The 24,560-nt window shown below is 41.8% G+C and overlaps 1 protein-coding gene across 1 annotated transcript in view; it reads right to left on the bottom strand.

Moving 5' to 3' along the window:
- Window positions 1-289: 289 nt before the first annotated feature.
- The window catches only part of DDHD1 (DDHD domain containing 1), a 38,213-nt gene continuing 13,942 nt past the window's right edge, over window positions 290-24,560 (bottom strand). Inside the window, exons 3-12 of the mRNA XM_080346242.1 lie at window positions 23,096-23,224; window positions 21,290-21,437; window positions 16,233-16,339; window positions 15,964-16,070; window positions 14,524-14,786; window positions 11,956-12,031; window positions 6,763-6,912; window positions 5,277-5,529; window positions 3,539-3,715; window positions 290-1,044 (exon numbers count right to left, since the gene is read on the bottom strand). Of these exons, the coding sequence (XP_080202368.1) occupies window positions 863-1,044; window positions 3,539-3,715; window positions 5,277-5,529; window positions 6,763-6,912; window positions 11,956-12,031; window positions 14,524-14,786; window positions 15,964-16,070; window positions 16,233-16,339; window positions 21,290-21,437; window positions 23,096-23,224 (1,592 nt within the window). The 3' untranslated portion in view covers window positions 290-862. The remainder of the gene's footprint in view (window positions 1,045-3,538; window positions 3,716-5,276; window positions 5,530-6,762; window positions 6,913-11,955; window positions 12,032-14,523; window positions 14,787-15,963; window positions 16,071-16,232; window positions 16,340-21,289; window positions 21,438-23,095; window positions 23,225-24,560) is intronic.

Raw genomic sequence — 24,560 nt, 5'->3', positions numbered from 1 at the left:
TGCGCAGAAATATACGTATATTTTTATACAACCACACACTTTTAATAATGGTAACCATAACCAAAAGACAGCTGGATCTGCTGCAGACCAAGTCTAATGTGCAATCAAAACCTCCCTGAGAAGCACTTGGGACCTAAAAAACAAAGGCAGTTACTTAACTTTGAGAAGAATGTGACCAATGTCGTTTGTGTGAAACCACAAATATTTATTTTTCATGAAAAAATACTTAAAGTGTGCCACAGTGTCCATATATTCATTTGAATAGTAGTACAAAGATATGTATTTCTGAGAAAAAGTCTTAACACTGTAGAAAATAAATGTGGTTCTTAAATTATGTCAAAAGAAACCAGTAAAAAAGTAATGTTTTATACATTGGAATTAAATGAAACAATTAGAGAGAATAATAAATTATAATTACAGTACTTCAAATATTTGCTTCATGCAAATTATTTTGGTTAATGGAAATTAATTTAGGTTGTTGGTTGTTTTTTTTTTAGTCAACTGATCTTTTATACTTCAATGAACTAAACAGCACTTATGGTCATTAACAAGTATGTCACCCAAGCACACTGCACAACCGTGCTTACGGGATGCTACACGTTGTCTTGGCTTTTTATACAGTCAAAGTTAACAAGAATTTGGAATCGTTTCAGGTTTAATTAAGCACTGCAAAATGTTTAAAACTGTCAAGTGCTTTTAAATACAAATCATTTTTGCTCTTTAGAAACAGGAAAAAATCCAAACATGCACTTAAACCTGAAACCTCCATGCCATATATAAACAGCTCCACAGTAAAACATCAGTTTTGTGCCATTTGTTGTAAAATCGCCTTTCCCATTCCGCCCCATCCCCAGACCCAAATTCAAACAGCGTCTCTACTGGATTTGTCGGTGTCTCCTTGGTCGTGTTTGCACATGAAGGTCAGGAGGAAATGGGCGATGTCCAGAGATGACCAGTAGGCAGTGTGTGATGTGACTGTGGACCAGTACCTGCTCTCCACGAGCCCCTCCCTGAGCTCAAAATCAATCCTGTGCTCCAGTTCCACTGGAAATTGAACAAGAAGCAAAACAAATTGTTAGAATTGTGTGTCAGCAGAAGAACAAACACCAGCGTGTTTTTCCATCAGCTTTCAGTTCTGATTCTACTTGCCGTATATAAAAATACACATAGCATCTCTGTGTTTAATAGCACATCCATCTAAATGAACTGTGATTTTTAATGGCACATACATCCTTTTTTACGCAGATGCCTTCAGCACAAACCTCAGAGCGGTGCTTAGTCAAAAGGAAAAAGAAACTAAACTAAACCTAAAGCTTGGAAAAAGCTGGCCTCCTTTATTCGGCTGTTTTCCTTAATGTCACAATAGAAATACATTTATTTATGCTCCTTATGATAACTATACAGAAGTATCCAGCAAATGTTGAGGCTCTATTAGGAAACACTGACTTTCAGAAGCTGGATGCTCAGAACTTTCTGAAATAAATTGACTTATTTGCTTTTTGAGTGGCTATACAAGGAGACTACACCCAATCTTATAAGCCCCTTCTGAAAACCAGCCGTCCCTACGCAGCATTAGCCCTTTTAATTTCCAGATTATTCCAAATATATTTCAGCAGTTATCCTTTCATTTCAATGGCGGGTTTGATTAATACCACATTCAAAGCAATTTTCACCGTGTGTTTAACTGGGCCAATGACTAACCTATTGTTAAGGCACTTTAGCGGTTAGAAAAAAATCTCTATGAGGAGCAATAGAATAAAAAGGACAAAACTAAAAAGCCTGCTTAGCTACAAAAGCCAAAACCCCATATTGAGTAAAAAACACAGCCATTTATCAAAGCCACTTGCAAGGAATTTTAATTCTTGGCTCCAATTGCGTTAAAGGGAGCATCACACAAGCACTGCCTCGGCTTCCAGGGAATGAAAAGGCATCTCAGCATCACCCGGGAGCATCGCACTGATTTGCAAACACGGCGAGGAGAAGGAGTCAAAGCCTTGGGATACCAGGGGACAAGCGCAGCCATTTACACTAAGATATATGTATTTAAAAACCAGCTCCCCCGCAGGAAGGACGCCCCGAAGGACTCTGTGTACCCTCCCGAGGAGAGGCCGCTGCAGGAGCTTGGTCGGCAGCCAAACCCACCGCGAGCCGAGCGGCCGCCCGACCGGCAGCAAATCCTTTGGCGGCCGATTGCATCATTCTGCGTGCGCCCCCACGTTCTCCATCTATGGAGCAGGGACGGGCTTTGAGCACAGAGGGTAAAGAAACCACGCAGAAGGTCCTTGACATGCCACCCTCGACCCGAAAGGACCTCATCGGTAGCTCTGTGATATTCGGCATTGTGCAGCTCTGTTTTCCTCAAGTTTAAAAGCAAGTCTCTGTCCTCAAATACTGACTCGGGTTATCTGTTGAAATGAACAGACAGCGATGCATCATGTGAACGCTGTCACAAGAGACAACAGAAACCCCCGTCTTGCAACAGTGCCGATGAGAAGTTTAGAAATAAAATGAAGTATGAATTTCTGTAAAGGAAGTACCTATACTTTTCAAAAAAATCAGCTGCCAAAATTGCACTTTCTGTTCTGGGCAGTTCAGACCAGGACAAGGGCAGCTTCTGTCTCTGGTCATACGTGCCTATAAATCCAGGTTGCTTCAGGATTGCGACTGTATGAAGAAATGTAAATAAACCCATTTTACGATAAACAGTGAGTGGGATTTTCTGTAGCAATTACACTGCTTTTCCTAGAAGGAGTCTAGGAACCACTGATATCCAGATATCATTAGCCAAAAGTCATACATCCAAGTATATAAATATAGTGTATGTACAAAGAGATATACAGATAAACCTTTAAGATGAAAAAAAGATTAAACAGAGCACAAAGGGCCAGTTCTGGGACAGTCTTAAGAGATTCAAAAAGCAGGAATGGATTCAGTTCTGGGCCCCTCAGTTCCAGCAGGACAGGGAACTGCTGGAGAGAGTTCAGTGCAGGGCAACAAAGATGATTAAGGGAGTGGAGCATCTCCCTTATGAGGAAAGGCTGAGGGAGCTGGGGCTCTTTAGTTTGGAGGAGACTGAGGGGGGACCTTATTAATGTTTATAAATATACAAAGGGTGAGTGCCATGAGGATGGAGCCAGGCTCTTCTCGGTGGCAAACAATGATAGGACAAGGGGTAATGGGATCAAGCTGGAACACAAGAGGTTCCACTTAAATTTGAGAAAATTTAAGAGTGACAGAGCACTGGACCAGGCTGCCCAGGGGGGTTGTGGAGTCTCCTTCTCTGGAGACATTCAAAACCCGCCTGGACATGTTCCTGTGCGACCTCACCTGGGCGTTCCTGCTCCAGCAGGGGGATTGGACTAGATGATCTTTTGAGGTCCCTTCCAATCCCAAACATACTGTGATACTGTGACTTCAGGGCAAAGCAACAGAATTAAACAGCAGCATGCGTTGTTGCAGCATTTCCAGCCTGGCGTAACACACAGATGCAGCTCAGTAAAGGTTTCCATGGGGTCTGTGAGGGGGACTCGTCACTAACCTGCAGGTTCAACAAAGCCCGAGCTGCTGTGCGGGAGAGGTGGTGTCTCAACACTTGTGGCCTTCTTGTCCTCCCCCTCGGCTCCATCTTTTCCTGTCTCAGCTGTTTGTGCTGTACTAGAGCGACCGAATCTCGAAAACAGCATCCCGCCGAGGCCCTTCCCGATACTCGCAGCTCCTGCATTCAGCACGGAGGAAAAAGAAAAAGTAAGCACAAGGGCAGCTAAATCAAACTGCAAATTAAAGTCACTGAAGCATCCATCAATTAGAGTTGAGTGACAGATGAAGGAAAACGCTATTCATACTTTTCTAGGGTGGGAACAGCTTATCTGACCGCAGTGTACACTGTTGATCGTGAGACTAATCTAGTGTACATGCAAAGGCTATAATTTGGAAACTGGAGTTAGGGGAACAAAAATACATGGTGACACTTCTGCAGCAAGAAATCTGTTACTTTTTATGAAAGAGAAATTACAACATATCTGTACAAGTCTAATACTAAGACAAAAATGCTTTGTAACAATGTTAGTACCTTCTGTGTATGGAATCTCATCAAGACATCTAAGATAATCCTCCCAAAAGGGTCCTTATGTTGGCATAACCCTTTCATGCCACCTTTAAAAGGACTATTTTGGTTGCTCAGGAAGAGGAGTGTGAAAGTTAAGAACAGATCTGTGATCTTTTATCCTGACTTTGCTGCCACCTTATGGACAAGACATTACAGATACTACAGTAACAGAGCAGAAAGCAACTCTGCTTTGAAATACTGCCTATTGCCACTTGAGGACTAAACTGGTTTTATATCTTTTACTTATTTGATTGGGAAGACTCCTGGCACTACATCACATTTGCCTTCTTCCAAATCCCACATAGAGAGCTAAAGAAAAGCCTTGAGTCAACAAAACCTGCAAGTGCACGCTCAGATATAAGCTCCGGTGAAAGTGAATTTAAGCTCAGTTAAACCAGGGCTTATTTTGAATCAGAAAGCCAGAAGGGCATAGACTTCATATTAAAACAGCCTGAATTTCCTATTGCAAAATCATGAGTTAAATGGAAACGTAATAGCTTACGTAGAGTATTTTTTCTCCTATTTGCCAGTATCAGAAAATGTAGTCACAAACAAGATTTATTTTTTTCCATGGAGTGGAAACTATTAAATCACCAGGATGTTACTTCAATCTGACTGACGACAACAAAGCAGCAATAGCATAAACTCCTTGACCCACATCCTCTCCCTACAAGCCTTGTCTCCAGCATACGTAAACCATCTTTTCCTCAAAGTAAATGCCAGTAGGGATTAAAACAAGCCATAAGCATATACAGAACCAAACCAGTCAGGAATAGCTTGCTTATGGTTGCACCTCAAATAGCAAAGCTCTGCAAAGGAAAGGAGGTTGGAGTATGGAGGGTGTCGGTCTCTTCTCCAAAGTAGCAAGTGAGAGGACAAGAGGAAATGGCCTCAAGTTGCACTGGGGAGGTTTAGATGGGATATTAGGAAAAAATTCTTCCCAGAAAGGGTTGTTGGGCATTGGAACAGGTTGCCCAGGGCAGTGGTGGAGTCACCATCCCTGGAGGGGTTTAAAAGGCATTTAGACCAATTTCTTAGGGGCATGGTTTAATGCCGGGTTTAGGTTAGGTTATGGTTTGACTCTATGATCCTGAGGGTCTCTTCCAACTGAAATGATTCTGTGATTGTAGGGGGTCCTATATTAACAAAAAAGGACATAAATAACAATTACCTAATATACTTGCTTTGCCTATATTCGTTATAGACTCCCCATAGTGGCGTCGAACCATGACCGGTGAAGTCGTTGGGCTCGGTCCAGTTGAAGCACTTTCGCTGTCAGTAACTGAGGTAGGTTCTTTTGTTGGGTTGAGAAAACTTGGCTTCATATGCTCATAAGGTACAGGGTTCGCGGTGTTGTACCAGTGGATCTGGACCGGTGAAATGTTGCTGTAGTGTTTCAGAATTAAAGGTTCTAATCTATAGGCCTGCAAGAGTCATTCAGAAAAGAAAATCCTAAGTGTCAAGACTGAAAAAAAATCACATTCTCTTCCCATACAGAGTCCTCCCCAACCTCAAATCCAAAATATCTGTAACGAGTGTAGCCTAGAAAGTGACAGAACAGCAGCGTTACATTCTGGTTGACTTTTCTTTTCACAGCCTGTAAGATAGATATATATATATAGAGATATATATATATATAATATCAGCCACCCAGCTGCTTGTGTGCTCCCATTTGCACATTTCTCTGCAATGCTTCTACTACAGGTTGTTGTTACCACCACAAAGGCTACTGTTACCACCACAAAGGCTACTGTTAACAGATGTTTGTTGTTATTCATTGACAGAGCAAACATTATATTTATAAACAGTTAAGCTGCTTTTGGACAACACAAGGGAGTGGGAGGAACTGGCTATGTAAACATTTTGCTTAATGAGTCTTCATTGATCCCTGTGCAAACCATTAATTGGTGTGCTTAATAAGAAAGAATCATTTTCTAGTGATTATTTTTGTTTACTCAGATGTAGAAAAGCACTCTGCTGTTCTTTATCTTAAAACTAAAGAAAGTAACTATTTGCCTTAGATATCCCAGGAAAATTCCATTTTTTTGAGCAGCTGGAGCCGAACAAGATCTTGAGAAGAGCAGAACCAACATGTTTAAAGTCTGAATATGCTCAGATTCAGGCAGAGCTTAAACACAAAAGTATCCCCAAATTATTATTCTACAGCATGAAATCTCAACTCAAGCTTGCATCAAAGGCCCTTTGACAGTCAACACTGGCTGCCTATGGAAGGGCAGGGCAAAGCTACACCAAAACTATCCCACCCTCTCATAATTTGTTACTCAGGACCCTTTGGGAAATAAAACCGTCTTTGTTTTTCTATGGCATCCTGTAAATTGCTTGTGAAGCCTTTTTTAACAGCAGTAGTATCTTTGGACAGATGATGTTTAATGGAAGGCAGAAAGAAACACAAGTAGGAACTTGACTGAGAAGGATTATTTCTTAACATCTTTCAAAAAAAAAGCAGAGTAATCTTAAATTTTACGCGTATTAATATGAAAAGAGAATAAAAGTATACGATATTTAAGGCAGTTATTTGTATGAACTGTTATTCTATAGTTATAAAAAGCAAGACATGCTTCGAAGACCACACATTATCACACAGCTGATGCTTAAAAACAGTCAAGGAAAAAGTTCCAACTGCAATTAAGACTCACCACTGGATCTGTTGGATGAAAAATATTTAGTAAGCGGTTACAAATGGTTCTGGGCAGAATGTGATCTTGACTGCCGCTGTTTCCTGGACGGACACCACGCATTGCCAAAAACACCGCTAATGGAGATCCCATACAGAAGAAATTCTCAACCTAAGGAGAGATTTCATCCACGTTAATAAGGATGGAAATAATGCTTTCTAACGTGGCTGGATTTGATTTCTCTCTTCCAACCAATTTCTCAGTTTCAACTGGGGGATGCATACAGTATTAGTAAGTCACAACTGGGAAGACTTTGCTGTGAGAAGAGTTACATGTCATGATGCAAAGTAGTTGGAAAACCAAAAAACAAGTTGGGTGTTCGAACTGAAAGAGGTCTACCAACATTGGAAAGGCTGGAGTAAGAAGAATTTGGGAGACACTAAGGAAATGTGATGAGTTTCATAAAGATTGAAGTCTGATTTCTCAGGTGACCTCCCAAAGTTTACTACAGCTCCTTAATCTTACCCTAACCAAGGACTCCATGACTCGTTTTGTTACACACGCCCATTAACCAAGTAGAAATACATTGAGTATTAAAGTCAACCTAGAGGATACTTCTAGTAGTCACACACACATACAGGTTGGTGTTATGTACAACCTCTTATCTTAACACCACCTGGTGTTAAGTGAACAGAACGGCGCGTGTCAAAAGCGCCACCATGTCACACATCAGGAACCACTGCCCAGGACAGGTACAGCACACAGAGACTCCACTGCCTACTCGCACACCAGCCAAAGCTACCGTGACTTTGCTCTAAAAGGACCATCTCAAACACTGAGAAGAAATCGAGGAAACTTGGACTGACCCATCCGACAAAGGTCACTGACTGTGCATCAGTGGTAACGACTGCTGGTCACTACCAACCTGGGCCAGGATTCAACAGTGACCTAGAGGTGAATGGCTTTGTATCCCACCACCAATCCTCAGAACATCGTCTCCTAGAAACATCAGATGTAAAACTCCATAGGCAAAAATATTTTGAGAAGTCAAATTAATTTTTAACCTTCAGGGTATTTGCTTATATGAAAAATTAATTTTACCACGATCACTGTGACTTTCCCAACAGTCGTGCCCAGTTCGTGGGGCGCTACAACCCAGCAACTCCCAGTGTGCTGCTACTTCACCAGCAAAAGAAATGGCTGCATTCTTGCTAAGTGCAAGCGGAGGACGCTTGGATTCCCATGTGCCTTCGCTGTATGTCAGCGCATGGAGCGCGGGCGTAGACATAATGGTCCGTTTCATCTATCAGATTCCAGCACTGATTCCTCCTCCTCTGACTTGGCACCGGTACCCCACCTCTTCCTTTCAAAAGAATGTGCAAGTCCCAATTCAATTGGGAAAGAAAATATCTAGGTCTTCAAAGCTATTCAATGTCATATGCTGCAAAGCGCTGCTCTGTCACCTGTATTGTCACCCTAGTCTAGTGCAAAGCTGCTGTTCTTTCTTATCATCAGGCTTTACACAGACTCTTACATTTTTGCAGTTTGGGCAAAAAGCTTTCTTATCTTCAAATACAATAGAAACAGATATTCACAGCGCAATCCTATAAACTGAATAAGTAACCTTTAACTCTGTCTATCTGCTACTCCTGTATCAAGTGCCTGGAGTACACAATTACAGTCTTTCTGCTTTAAAAAGAAAACAGAAAGCAACTGCCAGCTTACGCTTGCTAGCAGATGCTTAAAAGATGTTTTCATGAATTCACCTGAGGCCACTACTGATTAGGCAAAAATTGCAAAAGGTAAATAGCTTCAGTGGTTACACAGTGCTTTTGTTCCATGATTTCTATTGCTAAACACAGGATTAACAGTGTCTACCTACAGATGCTTTATTCTTGGAAGGCGCTGTTCTTTGCTATGGATCTTCTTACATGCACAAGCTTCCAACATGGTCTTCCAGCTCTGGAAATGCTTACAAAGACAAAGTACCAATTGGTGGGTACCTTAATGGGTGGCACCAGCTCAATACCAAAGCAGTAAACGCTACAAATAAAAATTAAGTCTTCAAAAAGTCAAGTCCTTTAAATTGTCACCATTAGACTTCTCAGCGCTGTTGCAAAGTGGCTGAAGAGACGACTGCCATGCCACCCAATCTACTAGGAATAGAGGACTAAAATCTTTCTAGAACATACTGATTAATTTTGGTGTTTCTCCTAGAATCAGGAGTGGGGCACTTCACATATAATACTGTTTGACAACAGAGAAGAAACGTTTACGAACATGACCTTTCAAGATAGCATTTTTCTCCTGGGTATGATTCATAAACGGCAGACTTAATGAATTTATTTTTATTCTAAGCAGAAGCTGACTCACACAGTCACCCATTCATCTTCAGACTGCAGTATTTTCAGAATTTAGAAAGAAAAAAGCAGCTGAATGAGCCCACAGAAGTGAGGGAGCGCAGCTCTTTTGTGCATAGGTAAATGTGGGGAACAAGTGAACGTCTTCAGCGGTGATGTTAAAAAAGAAGATACCGAAGGTGATTAAGATTTATGTTTCTGTGCTGCCTTTCAGCCTGGAGGATCCCAAACATCCTCTCAGAGCAAGGAAATAGAGAGCTCTGCACCTAGGAATGTCCTGCAGCCTCAGCAGACAAGGGGAACAGAGACTTACACCAGTATTACACAGGGAATTGAGCTGGGCAGCTGTTTGCGCAACCACCATGGCACATTTCTGCATTCAGTTTAAAGGCTTCATTCTCTCTGATAAGGCTGAACATCATCACCCCATTGATCTCTCATCATTCTTGTGCATGTGGTATATCACCAGTATCATAAAGATTTTGTAATAGTTGTTACCAACATTGGCATCACTGTCAGGTGATGCTACACAGAAACCACAAGGTCAAGTACAAGTGGGAGCAAGTTTCTGTAACCCTGGGTGAATGAGAAGTTCTGAGGAATCCTGAAGCACTCTGGGACAGCACACTGACGAGTCTAGATTTAAATGAATTTCCATCTCAGTATCAGGGAATCGCTGCAGTAAGTCACAGAATCACAGAATCGACTGGGTTGGAAAAGACCTCAGAGATCATCAAGTCCAACCCTTGGTCCAACTCTAGTCCGTTTACTAGATCATGGCACTAAGTGCCATGTCCAATCTCAGTTTAAAAACCTCCAGGGACAGCGAGTCCAGCACCTCCCTGGGCAGCCATTCCAATGCCTGACCACTCTCTCTGTAAAGAATTTCTTTCTAATATCCAGCCTAATTTTCCCCTGGCAGAGTTTAAGCCCATGTCCCCTTGTCCTATTGCTGACTGCCTGGGAGAAGAGACCAATCCCCACCTGGCTAGAACTGCCCTTTAGGTAGTTATAGAGAGTGATGAGGTCACCTCTGAGCCTCCTCTTCTCCAGATTAAACAACCCCAGCTCCCTCAGCCTCTCCCCAGGGGAGGTCCTGCTCTCCCCTTCCCCACTGTCATCGAACATCATCCAACAACAGTTATTCCAAGCACCACAGGTCATCGAGAGGCAGGCATCACACCAGTCCCCATGTTCTGAAGTTCTTCAGCTCCTTTAGCCTTTAACCCTGACTCCTCTTACACAGCTGCTGGGGAGAAGGCTGCATATATATAAGCTTTACATTTACAATGTGGTGTTGGATTTACTTTTAAGTCATGCAGGTTCTATTGATTTAACAGTTTATTCATTTATGCCATCTGATGACAAATAGAGAGACAAAGATACCTCACTCTCAAGTTCCCATTCTGGTGCCTTGTCCAATATATTATTAGAGTAAAATACACTCTGTATTGTGGGGATTATTTATTTTTACCTCCCCAAAGGGTCAGTCAATCACAAAGATCATTTCCTCCAACATGAAAAACCAGCCAAGTTAGCTGTTGTATTTATTCTTATGCTTACCTTGCCAAAAAGCTACCTTTGTGCTTGCTCAACAAGCAAGCTTAACTCTGCTTAACGTAGGACTAGTGACTATGTCTCATCCTGGGAAGCTGATTTTGTTTCAGTCCATAAAAGAAGGAACATACAGACAGTCACAAGCCTTTTTATTACAGTTGTACATCCCTGCTCATGGCAGGGGGCTGGACTAGATGACCTCTGAAGGTCCCTTCCAACACAAACTGTCCTACGATTCTACGCCCATTTTGTTGTGCAATACGGCCTGAGGACAACAATATCTTCCTTTCAGTAAGGTTAAGAAAAATTATGTAGTGTCATGGCAAACTACCTAGCAGTAATTTGGACTGATACTGTCCTCTCCCCGCTTTCTTTTCCCCTCTTTCCCTGCTCCCTCTAGAAAGCACCTGTTGAAAAAATCTTCACTTTAAACACAAGCGAGTGAAGAAGAATCTTTTCCAGAGCTGGAAGAATATCAGCCTGACTCCAGCTTCCTTGATAGTAGAGATAATGGCATGATACATGCTTTCGAGCAGCGGTGAAAAGAAGGCTATGACAAATTGAATTATGGTTAGTTTCCCCTTTTTTATGGCTCAAGATTGACCTTGGCTTCTAAGACGCCTTCTGAATACAGAAAGGAAGAAAAATGGCAAGTTAAGAAACAATAATCTATTTTCTTCTCATCTATCATGTCACATTTTTACTGTTTAATATTTCAGGATATAGTCGAGTAAGTATGAAGTGTTACACATCCCACCAAGGAGACAGAAAATGCTTTTTCCCAAGGACAGGAAGTCATAGCAAATTATACAGCTGATTAGCAAGCAATCTATTTCATGAGACTTCAAGGAACTTGTGCTAACTGTCAAAGCTCTGGAATTTGGAAAGAAAATCGACTGCTGGAGGAAATTCAATCAGATTTGCTCAAAGATGTGACATTTTAGCAGTAGTCCCCAAGGAAATTACTCTAGGATTACTCTAGAAAGTAGAAGTGAAATTGTTTAAGATATGGGATTAATGATGTAATTTGCCAAATAGCTTTTACCTTTCCACACAGTTGTACATGTAATATTTTATCAATCTAGGTGCAGGTTTATATATTTACATATAAACATATATATTTGTAATATATGAATACAGTCACATGTTTACACAAACATACACACATTTCAACCACTATTCTACCAACATCCTGTTTAGGGATGTAAAAAAAAAAATGTATGCAGAATAACTCCTATTGCAGGTGTATTTGTACAGCAGGTAGATATTTCACTAAAACCCTCCCCAACATACATACCTTAAATTTTAAGGCAGGTGGGTTTGATACGGTGGATGCCGTTAACTCACGTAACCTCTCTTCTATCTCTCTCACCCTAGAAAATAGAGATCACTCTGAGATCCAATTAAAAAGTGTAGCCTTAACCTCCTTGATCCAAACCAGCGCTCCTGTGGGGTCCAACAGTTTCGCATGCTGGGAAGAGGCAGTTCTGGCATCAGTATTTCTTGGAGGCAGTTCGACAGATAAAGAATCAATGTCTGTGAAATCCTGTGGCTCTGCCCACAAAAGGATTTAATCAAGACACAACAGTTTCCTTGTTCACCACCCCAAACATCTGCCCATCCCTGTTCCTCAGAAGGGGGTAACTCACCTCCTGTTTCCTTGGTGTTTTTTGCAGTCAAATCACCTGGTCTTTTTGGTTTTTAAAAAACAAACAAACAAAACAAAGAAAAAAACGGCAGAGCCACAGGAAACTCCATAGCCTAAGCATTATGGAGTTCTGTATTGTGGTAGAATATCTAAAGAGCGCTGTCCCACCCTTTCAACTATTATTAAAAAAGGTTGTTCATGTCTTCTTCTGGTTAGCCTGAATTAAAAATGTAGCTACAATATAAATCATAGAATGGCTTGGGAAGGGACCTTCCCAGCTCCCCCAGTGCCACCCCTGCCATGAGCAGGGACATCTTCACCAGCTCAGGTTGCTCAGAGCCCCGTCCAGCCTGGCCTGGGATGTCTCCAGGGATGGTTCATCCACCACCTCTCTGGCCAACCTGGGCCAGGCTCTCACCACCCTCAGTGTATAAAAGATTTCTTCCTCCTGTCCAGCCTGAATCTCCCTCCTTTAGTTTAAAACCATCACCCCTTGTCCTATCACAACAGGCCCTGCTAAAAAGTCTGTCCCCATTTTTCTTATCGGCCCCTTTTAAGTATGGAAAGGCTGCACTAAGGTCTCTCCAGAGCTTCTCTTCTCCAGCTGAACACCCCATCTGGAAGGTAAAACTGCCCCAGATCCCAGCACCAGAGTATTACACCCTCGTCAGAGCAGGAAAACACCATGTCCTTCAGTTCCACAGAAGCATCACATAAGCAAATATATTAAGCATAACCTCAGCCATCCTGATTAGAAGGAAGCAAGTCTGGAGCATTACATTCAAAAAAGTTTGTATGCTTTAATAAGCCTGATTCAGTCTTAAAAAATACAGCATACAGAATTCTTGACTCTTGTGAACTGCTGCTGAAAGGTTTCCATACACAACCTCAGATGCTGTATGTATGTTATTCTACAATGTAGAATATGTATACATGCTACGACACACCTTACTCAGGCATAAGCATTTACAGAAATCCGTTATGTGTTTGCCATCCTTAAACACTAGAAATCCAGAAATAATAGCATGTCAGTAGTATATTTTCTATCATTTCAGACTCAATCACACTAAGATGGCTTCTGAAATGGAGAGCCACTCTATACAGAATCACCAGTCTCAAGTGATACTTAGATTACTGTGGATTTAACCTGATGGCACGTCGGAGGATGCCTAAGGAGCTGGAGCATGAGTGTGAAAATGGTAATTTTCCCCTGGTCATATGGTAGTGCTATGTCTCTACCACTAGACAACTTCATTAGGTTTCTTACTTCTCTCAGAAAGATTTCACTTTATCCAGCCTTGCAGCTGACAGAGATGTCCTGTGCCAATCCCTAATTACACAAATACCCATTTCAAGCACTGCAGGAGACCTGATGCTCTATTAATGCTTCCAAAGTACCGCCAAGAAGGAACCAAAAATGTGATCACGCTTTATACTCACCTGCCACTTGAAAGATTGAAGCTCAAGCTACTGTTATGGGATTCTCTATCTATGGGTGTCCCATAGCACCTCAATATCCATGTTAGGACAGGGAGGTCACCTAAACAGCGTGGGGACACCACGATGATCTGACAATGAGAATCCCGACCACTACTTGCAAGGTGCTGAAACCAAGATCCTGTTTGTCACAGGGGGCAGCACTGCCTTGCAACCCAAACAGCTCAAACATTTCTAGATGGCAGCAGAAAGAAGTCAGTAAATGATCCGCCACGGAATAGCAGCCCCCTAAACCAAATCACAGCAATTACAACATTTGTATCCAGCTGCTGGAGCTCCATTTCCAAGCTGAGTCTAAGAGAAAACTTGTCATTTTCCTCTAGAAACTTCAGAACTTCACTGCTCAGGTTCTACTCAGTATTCCAGCTCACTGCCCACCTGCGAGCTACTTTGTTGTGTTTCTCCTCAAGCAGGACTAATGGCCTGACCGCCTCCTCTCTTCCTGGCTGTCATCTGCTCCCAGTGCATCTGGCCAGCGAGCAGTAAGCAGCTCGTTGTTTGGTTCTGGTACAGCCGTGGGATGTGGATTCAGAGCTCCTATTAGCAGTGTTTAGCATTTACCACTGCCACTCAGCACCAGCAGAAGAACATCAACCACAAATGATAACAGCCATGGTGGGTTCTGGAAACACTCAACGGCATCATCTAGGGATGTGGACTCAAATGGCATCATCTAGAGATGTTGTTTTCTCCTTTAACAATCAGAAGTGGATGCATTACCGTTGTTCAGCTATGTAAAGTTGTTCAAGTAAATGTTGCTCCTCGTAGCTCATCCAACGGTCTTCAAGCTTCTCTTTCTCCTTCTGCAGCGACTGTTCATAAAGCCTGAAGGGGTTCCAGCCAGTCATGATGTCGTAGGTAATGACGCAGCCCAGCGAGTGGGACACGATTGAGACTTTCCCTCCTTTCTCCTCAAACTCTGGATTCCGGGAGCAGAAGAGTGTGTACAGCCGGTTCAGCTCCTGCTCCAGCCCTTTCACCAGCTGTTTCAAGAAAGTAAGGAAAAGAAGTTTAATATCAACGTCGTATCACTGCTGTTCATGTATGTTCACATACTACACTGACTGGCTTCTTGAGCAGCTATCTAGGATAAGCGTAATAGAATCCCAGACACATGCCAAGCCTCTAATGCACTTCAAAAAAAATCTATTTAAAGCTGCCAGAGAACTTTCCATCGCTTGTCACAAAAGTTCATGCTGACCTCAGTTCCACAATAGACAGAGACACCTGATACACAGTGGAGAACCCAGGAACCCTGAAAAATGAACTCTGCATTACTTAGCAACAAGAGAAATACAGCTTTTCGTAGGCTTATTGCTAGCACTGGAAGCTTAAAAGGTTCACAGCAATCTCACTACCATTGCTGCTATCAGAAAAAGAAATATTATTAGGTAGCTGAGGGCTTAAAATGATATTGCCAGCTGAAGGACTTATGCAAATCTCATTTTAATGAAAGGCAGCATCAAATCCACAGGTAAACTTTGAAAGCCTCTCTTCTCCTAGTGCCAGCCTAACCATGCACAGAGCACCAAGGCTGCAAAAAGATTACCATTACTCCATACATAATGTAGTCAATACAGAAAAAACCCCCATAATTCCTATAGAAACTAATCCTAAAACATCCCAACAAGGGTTTCCAGGAAGTGTGACACACAGAAGGTGCTACTGGGTGATGCACTGTCCCTGGAGTCAGTATCCCTGCAGGGGTTGAACAGAGATGAGGTTCTCAGGGACGTGGGTTAGTGCCAGGGTTGAGTTAACAGTTGGACTCGATAATCTTAAGGGTCTTTTCCAACCAAAACAATTCTATGATTGATTCTAAGAATCTCAGGTCTATGGACTCCCATTGCTCTGAATATGCAGGTACATGAAAATGCCGTAAAAACCCTTCTCATTTCTAAGCTGCTGACACAGACCCACTTTAGATAGCCATTTCTCCTCCAAATAAACTACTTTGATTGTACTTTTTGCTGTTTCTCAACTCTTTTCACTCTTAAAACTCTGTATTTTGATTACTATGGATGACCATTATGTGCTTGCAAATTGTTTGCCTTCTTTATGCAGGGTCTCTCAGAAGGAAACTTTGCTTACGTTCCTAAATCCAATCTGTTTTAGCTTCTATGCCCTCCTCTAGTAAAACCTGCATAAAACCACACTTACTTCGTCTCTGTAAAGAGGACTTGTATAATACATTATATCCATTGCGCTGCTGTTCAACATATCCCTTATACTTCGTACTTTATCTGGAGTAATGGAGTCCACAGTGTCTGAGGAAAAACAAAAAACAAAGAAGATACTTGAGTTACATGTGGCAGAACGATAAAATCCAAACAAGGCACATGGAGAGAACACGGTGTGAAACTTCTGGGGACAATTTTGCAGACTGCAGCTGCTGGAGCAGCAAAAGAACCAATAAGTGAGAAATGTACCTCCATCGAGGGTAAGCTTTGATCTCCATTCAACTGGGAGAAATTCAACATGCGTTGCAAGATTGGAAAAATACTTTTCTTCCACTCTTCTTACAGTATCTCGCAACCTATAAGAAAGAAAAGAGAACATGTTCCTGTATAAACTACTGTTAGTACTCTTATCAAATAAAGCCAATATATCCAGGAACAGCACATTTCTCACTGTTCAAGTATGGCAATACATACTTACTAACATAGGTAATACCTCACCTCATGCTTTTGTTATAAAGTACTTAAATTCTCATAAAATGAAAATTAAGAATTTTCCCACTGCCTTGAAATCTTGAATCCACCAAAATCAATAATGCAGGCCAGTATGTAAGGAAAATAATTCAGAATTTTATTTTAATTACACATCAAATTGGAAGGCTCGAGAGCTCTCAGAGTGAGAAAAAGGATCATTTATTAGCATTTTAACTTGCAGTAGCAGACGGACAGGCTAAGTTCCTTTTAAAAGGCTTTTCCCTTTTAAAGCATATCTGAACATGAACATTGATGCACCTCTGAAGGGATGTGCGAAACTTTAACGTACCTCGGAAACAAAGTACATCCGACCCTTTTTGTTGTTTGGGGAGAAGGGGAATAACAGTGAGCTATATTATTTTTAAAATGCTATATTACTAGTGTTGTGTGAAAGACTGATCAGCAAAATATGAAAATCGCCATGAAAATATGCAGGTTAGTAAAATATCCATGCATTCTACCAATCCGTGCATTCTATCAACAGCATCCAGCAACCAAACTGGAGAAAGCATCATATTTTTTTCCCCTATTTTAAAAGCAAACCCCTTTTAATGTTTGTTGCAACCACATGCACGATGACATTAATCTCCTATCTGCACTTCTACCAGTCCAAATGCAATTTAGTAAGTTTAACCCCCTGAGATGCTTTCCTTGAATATATTAACGCTCCTCTGTTCTCCTCCAATAGAAATGAGAGAGTTTAGCCTAAATCTCTACCAACACACCTAAAAAGCTAAAAATTACAGGGAAAAATTTTACAGGAAATCTTGATTTAAGATTCCAGCAGCACATATTTAATGCACTGAAAGGCTTCTGAGAGGCTCTGCAATCTGAAAGGGTTTGCACACCACTGGAAATTTACCAAAATTGCTATTCTGGAGTAATTATTATAATGATAACCCACAATTAAAATGCTTTCTAACAGGACTTGCAATAAAAATGTAATTGGTGATTATGGAACACCAAGCTGATGTTGCTTGTGCAGACGTCTATTTTTGTGCTACAAGCAGCATCACTGGCAAATACAATTTTTGAATCAAAACAGGAGATTCAGACACCAGCTCTGGGGTAAGAGCAGCCAAGAACTACCACAACATTACAGCTACCATGGAAATACACAGAATAGTTACTTTATTCAATTTGCAAGCACAGGAGCTGATGAAATTTAGAGGGTCAGTCTAAAGGTCTGACCTTTACCTAACTCAGGTAAAACAATAGGATTTTGTTTTAACTAAGGTAGGAAAAATGGGTAGTAACATTCCTTAATTCTAAATACTAAATTTGTCTCACTGCCAGAAGCTGTCCTGAGGAGCCCTGTACCCCTGAGGCCCCAGGGGAAGGCAGGACAATGGAGGAGATTGTCTCGGTTGATGAGGACCAGGTTAGGGAGCAATTAGGCAATCGGGACATCCATAAATCCACGGGTCTGGATGGGATGCACCCGTGGGTGCTGAGGGAGCTGTCTGAGGTCATTGTTGGACTGCTCTCCATCATCTTTGCCAAGTCTTGGGAAACGGGAGAGGTGCCTGAGGAATGGAGGAAAGCAAATGTCACTCCAGTCTTCAAAAAGGGCAAGAAGGAAGACCTGGGTAATTACCGACCAGTCATCCCTGGAAAGGTGATGGAGCAACTTATTCTTGGTGCCATCTCAAGGCATATCAAGGATAAGAGGGTCATTAGGGGCAGTCAACATGGCTTCACCAAGGGAAGTCATGCTTTACCAACCTCATCGCCTTTTATAAGGACATAACGAGGTGGATAGATGACGGTAAAGCAGTGGATGTGGTCTACCTTAATTTCAGTAAAGCATTTGACACAGTCTCCCACAGCATCCTCACAGCTAAACTGAGGGAGTGCAGTCTGGACAATTGGGTAGTGAGGTGGACTGCGAACTGGCTGAAGGAAAGAAGCCAGAGAGTCGTGGTCAATGGGACAGAGTCCAGTTGGAGGCCTGTATCTAGTGGCGTCCCTTGAGGGTTGGTACTGGGACCAGTACTATGTAATATATTGCTGATGGAATAGAGTGACTGTCAGCAAGTTTGCTGATGACACCAAGCTGGGAGGAGTGGCCGACACACCAGAAGGCTGTGCTGCCATCCAGAGACCTGGACAGGCTGGAAAGTTGGATGGGGAAAAATTTAATGAAATGTAACAAGGGAAAGTGTAGAGTATTGCATTTGGGCAGGAACAACCCCAGGTTCCAGTATAAGTTGGAGAACAACCAGTTGGAGCGCAGCATAGGGGAAAGGGACCTGGGGGTTCTGGGGACAGTAGGATGACCATGAGCCAGCACTGGGCCCTTGTGGCCAGGAAGGCCAACGGTACCTGGGGTGGGTTAGAAGGGGGTGGTCAGTAGGTCAGAGAGGTTCTCCTGCCCCTCTGCTCTGCCCTGGGGAGACCACACCTGGAATCTTGTGTCCAGTTGTGACCCCTCAGTTCCAGCAGGACAGTGAACTGCTGGAGAGAGTCCAGCGCAGCCACCAAGATGATGCTGAAAGGGAGTGGAGCATCTCCCATGTGAGGAAAGGCTGAGGGAGCTGGGGCTCTGGAGCTTGGAGAAGAGGAGACTGAGGGGTGACCTCATTAATGTTTACAGATATATAAAGGGTGAGTGTCAGGAGGATGGAGCCAGGCTCTTCTCGGTGACAACCAACGATAGGACAAGGGGCAATGGGTTCAAACTGGAACACAGGAGGTTCCACTTAAATATGAGAAGAAACTTCTTTTCAGTAAGGGTGACAGAACACTGGCCCAGGCTGCCCAGGGAGGTTTTGGAGTCTCCTTCTGTGCAGACATTCCAACCCGCCTGGACACCTTCCTGTGTAACCTCATCTGGGTGTTCCTGCTCCATGGGGGGATTGCACTGGATAAGCTTTCCAGGTCCCTTCCAATCCCTGACATCCTGTGATTTAATATGGGTAAGGACACCAGCTCCCTTCCACAATCCAGAAGCACAAGTACAGCAAAATCAGAGATTAGGTTTCAGTGAAAAAGAATATTCCAAATAACAATATCAAAGTACGTACAGTAAAATACAAGGATACACCCAACATGATTTTTTTTAAGTTAACTAGTAATGCCAGAACACTGCACTTGATGGCAAATAAAAAACCCTCCAATTAAGTATATTATGCCATAGTATCTTAGCTTATGTTACACAGAAATTCAGAATATACTGTCAGATTAACTAACCCTCCCTATGTTACCAAAGCAGCTCTCAGCACATCATTCTGTTCACGTTGGGTCAGCTGCATGATGGTTCCAGCCTGGAGGAGGGAGGAACCGCCTCTCCCTAGACGAGTTCTGCAGTTAATATCGGCACTGACACGAACAGGTTGTTGTACCAGCTGCTGTGCTACATTTAGATAATAAATGTGTTTAACCACACCGTGAAACAACAAAATCATGTCACATCTACCCAAGACCTGTTCATTCAAGCATTGATAAAATGCATCTTTTCCATTTACCTTACAGGATATCCTGCAACCACAGCGTCTAACCACATTAATGATTAGATTGAAATCCATTCCTTAATGAAATTAGCGCACATAATTTTAAATTACCCTGGAAGAAGAGTTCTGTTTTCACCTCTGTAACCAACAAGATCTGCCTAATGATGCAGATGCATCACATACGCTGCACCAATTTCTCCTCAAGGCAGTGACCTGAGGACAGAGCATCTCAAATGAGCTCTGGTAGGGTCTCTCACCAGCCTGGGCTACATACAGAGTATTCCACATCTGGCTTATAAGTTGTATTTTTGCACCTCTCTCTTCATTTGTTTTTAGGACCACTTGCTCACTTGAGGCTTTGGTTTTGTGCTGCAAACTGAAGTACATACAGCTTGAAATAAATACAGAAGTTTTATCTCAGGGTAGAATGAACCCAAAAAGAAGCAACAATAAATGTATGTGGCAAAGGCCAAAATGCACAAGACAGTTTTTTGTGGAAAGGAAGACACCTGAACAAGTATTCCCCTCTGCAGATCCAAGCACCATATCAAAAAAATGCAAGGTATCATGGAGTTTGCTTCATCTGTGTTCTCACCCACATTGTAAAGAATTTCTTCCTCATGTCTGGCCTGAATCTCCCTCCTTTAGTTTAACACCATCACCCCTCATCCTATCACAACAGGCCCTGCTAAAAGGTCTGGCCCCATCTTTGACTTCTCGAGCTTGTCCAGGTCCCTCTGGATACATCTGCTGGTGGCACCATGATACGGGGCAAGGGAAGAAGAAGTGGAGACACTGATGGGCAGACCCAGGGCTTAAGTGGCATCTGCGCACAGAACTCCACAAACGATCTCACAGCAACAGCTTCCAAGGGCATGAAATAACTCTGTCCTGGTTTTTTTTAATATTTTAATAGTCCCACTAGCTCCCCAGTTCCCTTCTTACCAGCATGTGCTTCACTTGACCATTATTCCGACAACCAGCAAGAACAACGGAGATTCCCCTCTATTTTAACAAAATGAAAAACCTCTACCCGCTTGGCAAAGCGACTGACCACAGCTGCTAGAAATTCAGGGGCCAGACCCTTAAAAGCGCAAGTGCTGGCCACAAAAACAGACTATATCTTTGCTCTTCTGGCTTGCAGCTAGTCCATACATTTGAATTAAGGTAGAAAATAGCGTAACCACAATTTAATGACTCAGGAAAGAGGAGAACAAGGAAAAAGTTAAACATACAGCTTAAATCAAAGGGTCTGTTGTCATTTATAAAGTCAGCCTCATATCCAGGCTTGAGTTGGTATGGCAAATATTACAAAGCACTCACATAGCTGTATTTTTGATGATCCTTCCTTGGTCCATTTTCTGCCCAATACCATGCACAACAAACACAATGTGACTAGTTTGCGGTGGTTTGTCTTCTAACGTGGCTTCTTCTACGTAGCCTCTATGTAGCCTTGTCCCACTACTTGAAGCTGTAGAGAAAACATTATCCTAGGTCAGTTACATTCTCTGAAGTGCAAAACGGTCTTATATGTTGACACGAACTTGGCTTTTTTTAAGACCAATAAAGTATTTTGAAAATAAGGTTATGTATAAAGGGAATAGCATGTATTTTTTAATATCTGCGATTTTAATCCCCCGAGAGATTTGAGCAACTAGGTGCTATTAATTGTATCAGTCAATGTACTAACAGGCCATTTCCACTGTAAAGATAACTAATTTCAGAAACGTTTTGAAAAATAACTTTTTAGAAAACAGTTGTACAATTGTCCATCCACTTTTACAACACAATACCCTCCCTCTGTGTGCTTCAATCATTAAACTCCCTCCTATCTCCACCTTACTCCCACAGCCTGGAAGAATCATGGAAATGATGTGGCCACATAACCGACAAGTGTTGTCGCTCTCTGACCCAATTAAGAGAGCTGGCTGAAAAGCTTTCTAATTTTTCCTTTTGGTGGGGAAAACCTATATTTTATTTCAAGCTGATTCAAACTCCAATTTCCCCAGTTGTTCTCTAGTTCAGTGGCTGGGCCAAAAATCAATTACCCAGGGCAAATCCAGGTGTTCTCTCACTGCCAAACTCACTGTCATGGCGTGTCTGCATCCCCCTCTAGTGACAGATCCACAGACAGGACCACAGCCTTACACAGGAATCCCATATTGCTTTGTTTTTAAAGAGGAAAACACTACAAAAACACTAAGGGTAGTTTTTACACAGGACAGGTTTTGTTTCTCAAGTGGGCCTCTGTTGGATATTTCCCCCCACAAGTTGTTTAGGGCACATCTTACTTATTATTTATTACACACTATCCAAATAATATTCTTGATTCATAATACTTCATTTCTTCTGGAACTGAAGCATTGAATTATATTAATTCTTGGCAAACATTAATTAAGTATCCACCCAAGAGCCCTGTGGGGTAAGAGGGCATTAATTACAGGACAGAGGCACGGAGATTAAAGCCAAACCTACCACATGAGAGACCAAGGAACAAAACAAATGTGTATGTTCTTGTTTTTCTAGTTGTACAGCAGTGCATAGGAGCACCATGACAAGTTCCAATGTCCTAGGTTGGCAATAATCTGCCATTTCCTCGAGAGGGACCATCCTCTCTCCCAACCATCTCAGCCTCGCTGGCTTTACGACTGGTAGTTCTGGGCTTCAATGAGCCTGGATTCCTGCTGTAAACAATTTCTAAGCACTACACCCTTCGTCTCCCTTCATACGTCTGTTTAACAAACTGAAAAAACCAAGAGCTGGTGAGAGGGAAAGGTATGATCATGTATTTAAGGAATGAATCACAGTATGCAGGTACACAGCGGTGAAGTCAAGGTTGCAAAGGGAACTGTAATTCTTATATTGCAGACACTAGACTGCTGCTGTAATATTTTCATATACGTATTAGGTAATGCTAACTGCTGCATCCAAAATAATCATAAAATACGTAATAAAAATAAGTCAGACTATTCTAAGGATCCTAATATACTCCTCTGTGAAAACTGCAATGGCCGAAGTGGGTTAATCACACATTAAAACTTTAATCTTGAACTCTACTTCTAGCATTAAAGTAACAAACTTAAAATGCTGGTATTTACAATATTCTTTACAAACTCTGAGAAATATTACCTTTGGAAAAGCCCAACTTTTGTGTAACAGTTCTTGCAATTTTAGATGTTGTTGCATCACTGTAAAGATAAACTTCGTCCACACTGTGCCAGTCCACATGGTTGCGACTCAACTTTAGACTATGAATAGCTGCAGCAAAAAGGAACGACATCTAATGTAGATGGGTAAGAGGAAAAAAGAAGTCTCTGAACAGAGAGAGAAAAGGGTAATTTACATACAGGTTAAAAATCTAGAGCTCCATTATAACTAAATCTATTACTTCTTACCTTGAAAAGTTTTTACATTTAGGATTTATCTCAGCAGGACAAGTAGCAGTTTGGAGAGCACCTCTGAGGACATTTCACATCCTTCTTTCTCCTCCCACCCTTATTTTAGGATGGTAGGTTTTCAAAATATTCCCTTAGCTGAAAACAAAAACCAGGGGGAGGCAGGGCAGCGCATCCCAAAATACTGGAGGTTGGTGTGATGACCAGGTAGCTGCCCCATGCACTATTTTCACTAGCAAAAGAACAATTTCACACCTGTCTTTTCTTTCCTGTGTATGAGCAGTGAGAACCCAATTTTGACTGTCCACTGCAGTGACACAGAGGCTTTCAAGGCTCCATTACTAGAAGGCTCCGTGGCATTTCTATCCTTTCAGAAACATCTAGGAGATGGAAACGCAGCTCAATGAGAAAGCCTCTGAATGAGTAATTTCTGGCATGGAACAGAATCTCGCTCTTCCAAAAGCCACTAAGAGCTCTAGTGGGTTTTTTTTGTGTAGTTATTGTGCTTTCCACATTTGAAACTGATTGAGCTCTGGGACCAACCTCGTGACACGTTGTCCTATTGTCAGGATTAAGCACAGCAGGCATAGTTTAATACAAGTCAGAATGTCTCATCTAAGGCTTAGAGATTGCTTGAGCACACACGGCTGAGAGCATCATTTGGCTGCTATTGATCTTCCTTAAACTCTGAAGTTCTGGTATGTAAACCCGAAATATAGCTGTAGACTTTAAAACCTGTTTTTAATTTATTTAAAAACAAACGCAAAGCCATTAAAAAGGCTATTCCTCTTAATTAAGATGGGCTGTTTCACATTGCTGTAATTTTAATAACGCACTTCACCATCTCTTAATTCTTCAGTGTCACCATTTGTTATGCAAGCACCTACTCTTAATTTTTTAATTCATGCATATTCATTAGCACAACTGAACATGATCTGGAAAATATATACAAAATAATTTCAAAATTACGAACACAAAACAAAAGGCAGAAGTATTTTCTTATTGCTCCAGACAGTAGTTATGCTTATTTGCCTTTAACAGAATTCAGTTTCACGTGTGAAAAGAAGCAGGAAAAAGTTTACTATTAAACATTTTGATTTCAGGCATTTTCCTTTGGACCCAATTATAGAAAAATATAACTGAAAGAAGTCAAAAGGCAAACATTTATGCATGTCAAAATAAATCCTTACACTTTACAA

Source organism: Nesoenas mayeri (genome assembly GCF_963082525.1).
Source record: "Nesoenas mayeri genome assembly, chromosome: 5".
NCBI lineage: Eukaryota > Metazoa > Chordata > Aves > Columbiformes > Columbidae > Nesoenas > Nesoenas mayeri.
Note: the sequence above shows the minus strand (reverse complement) of the source record. Positions and strands in the feature narration are given on the sequence as shown.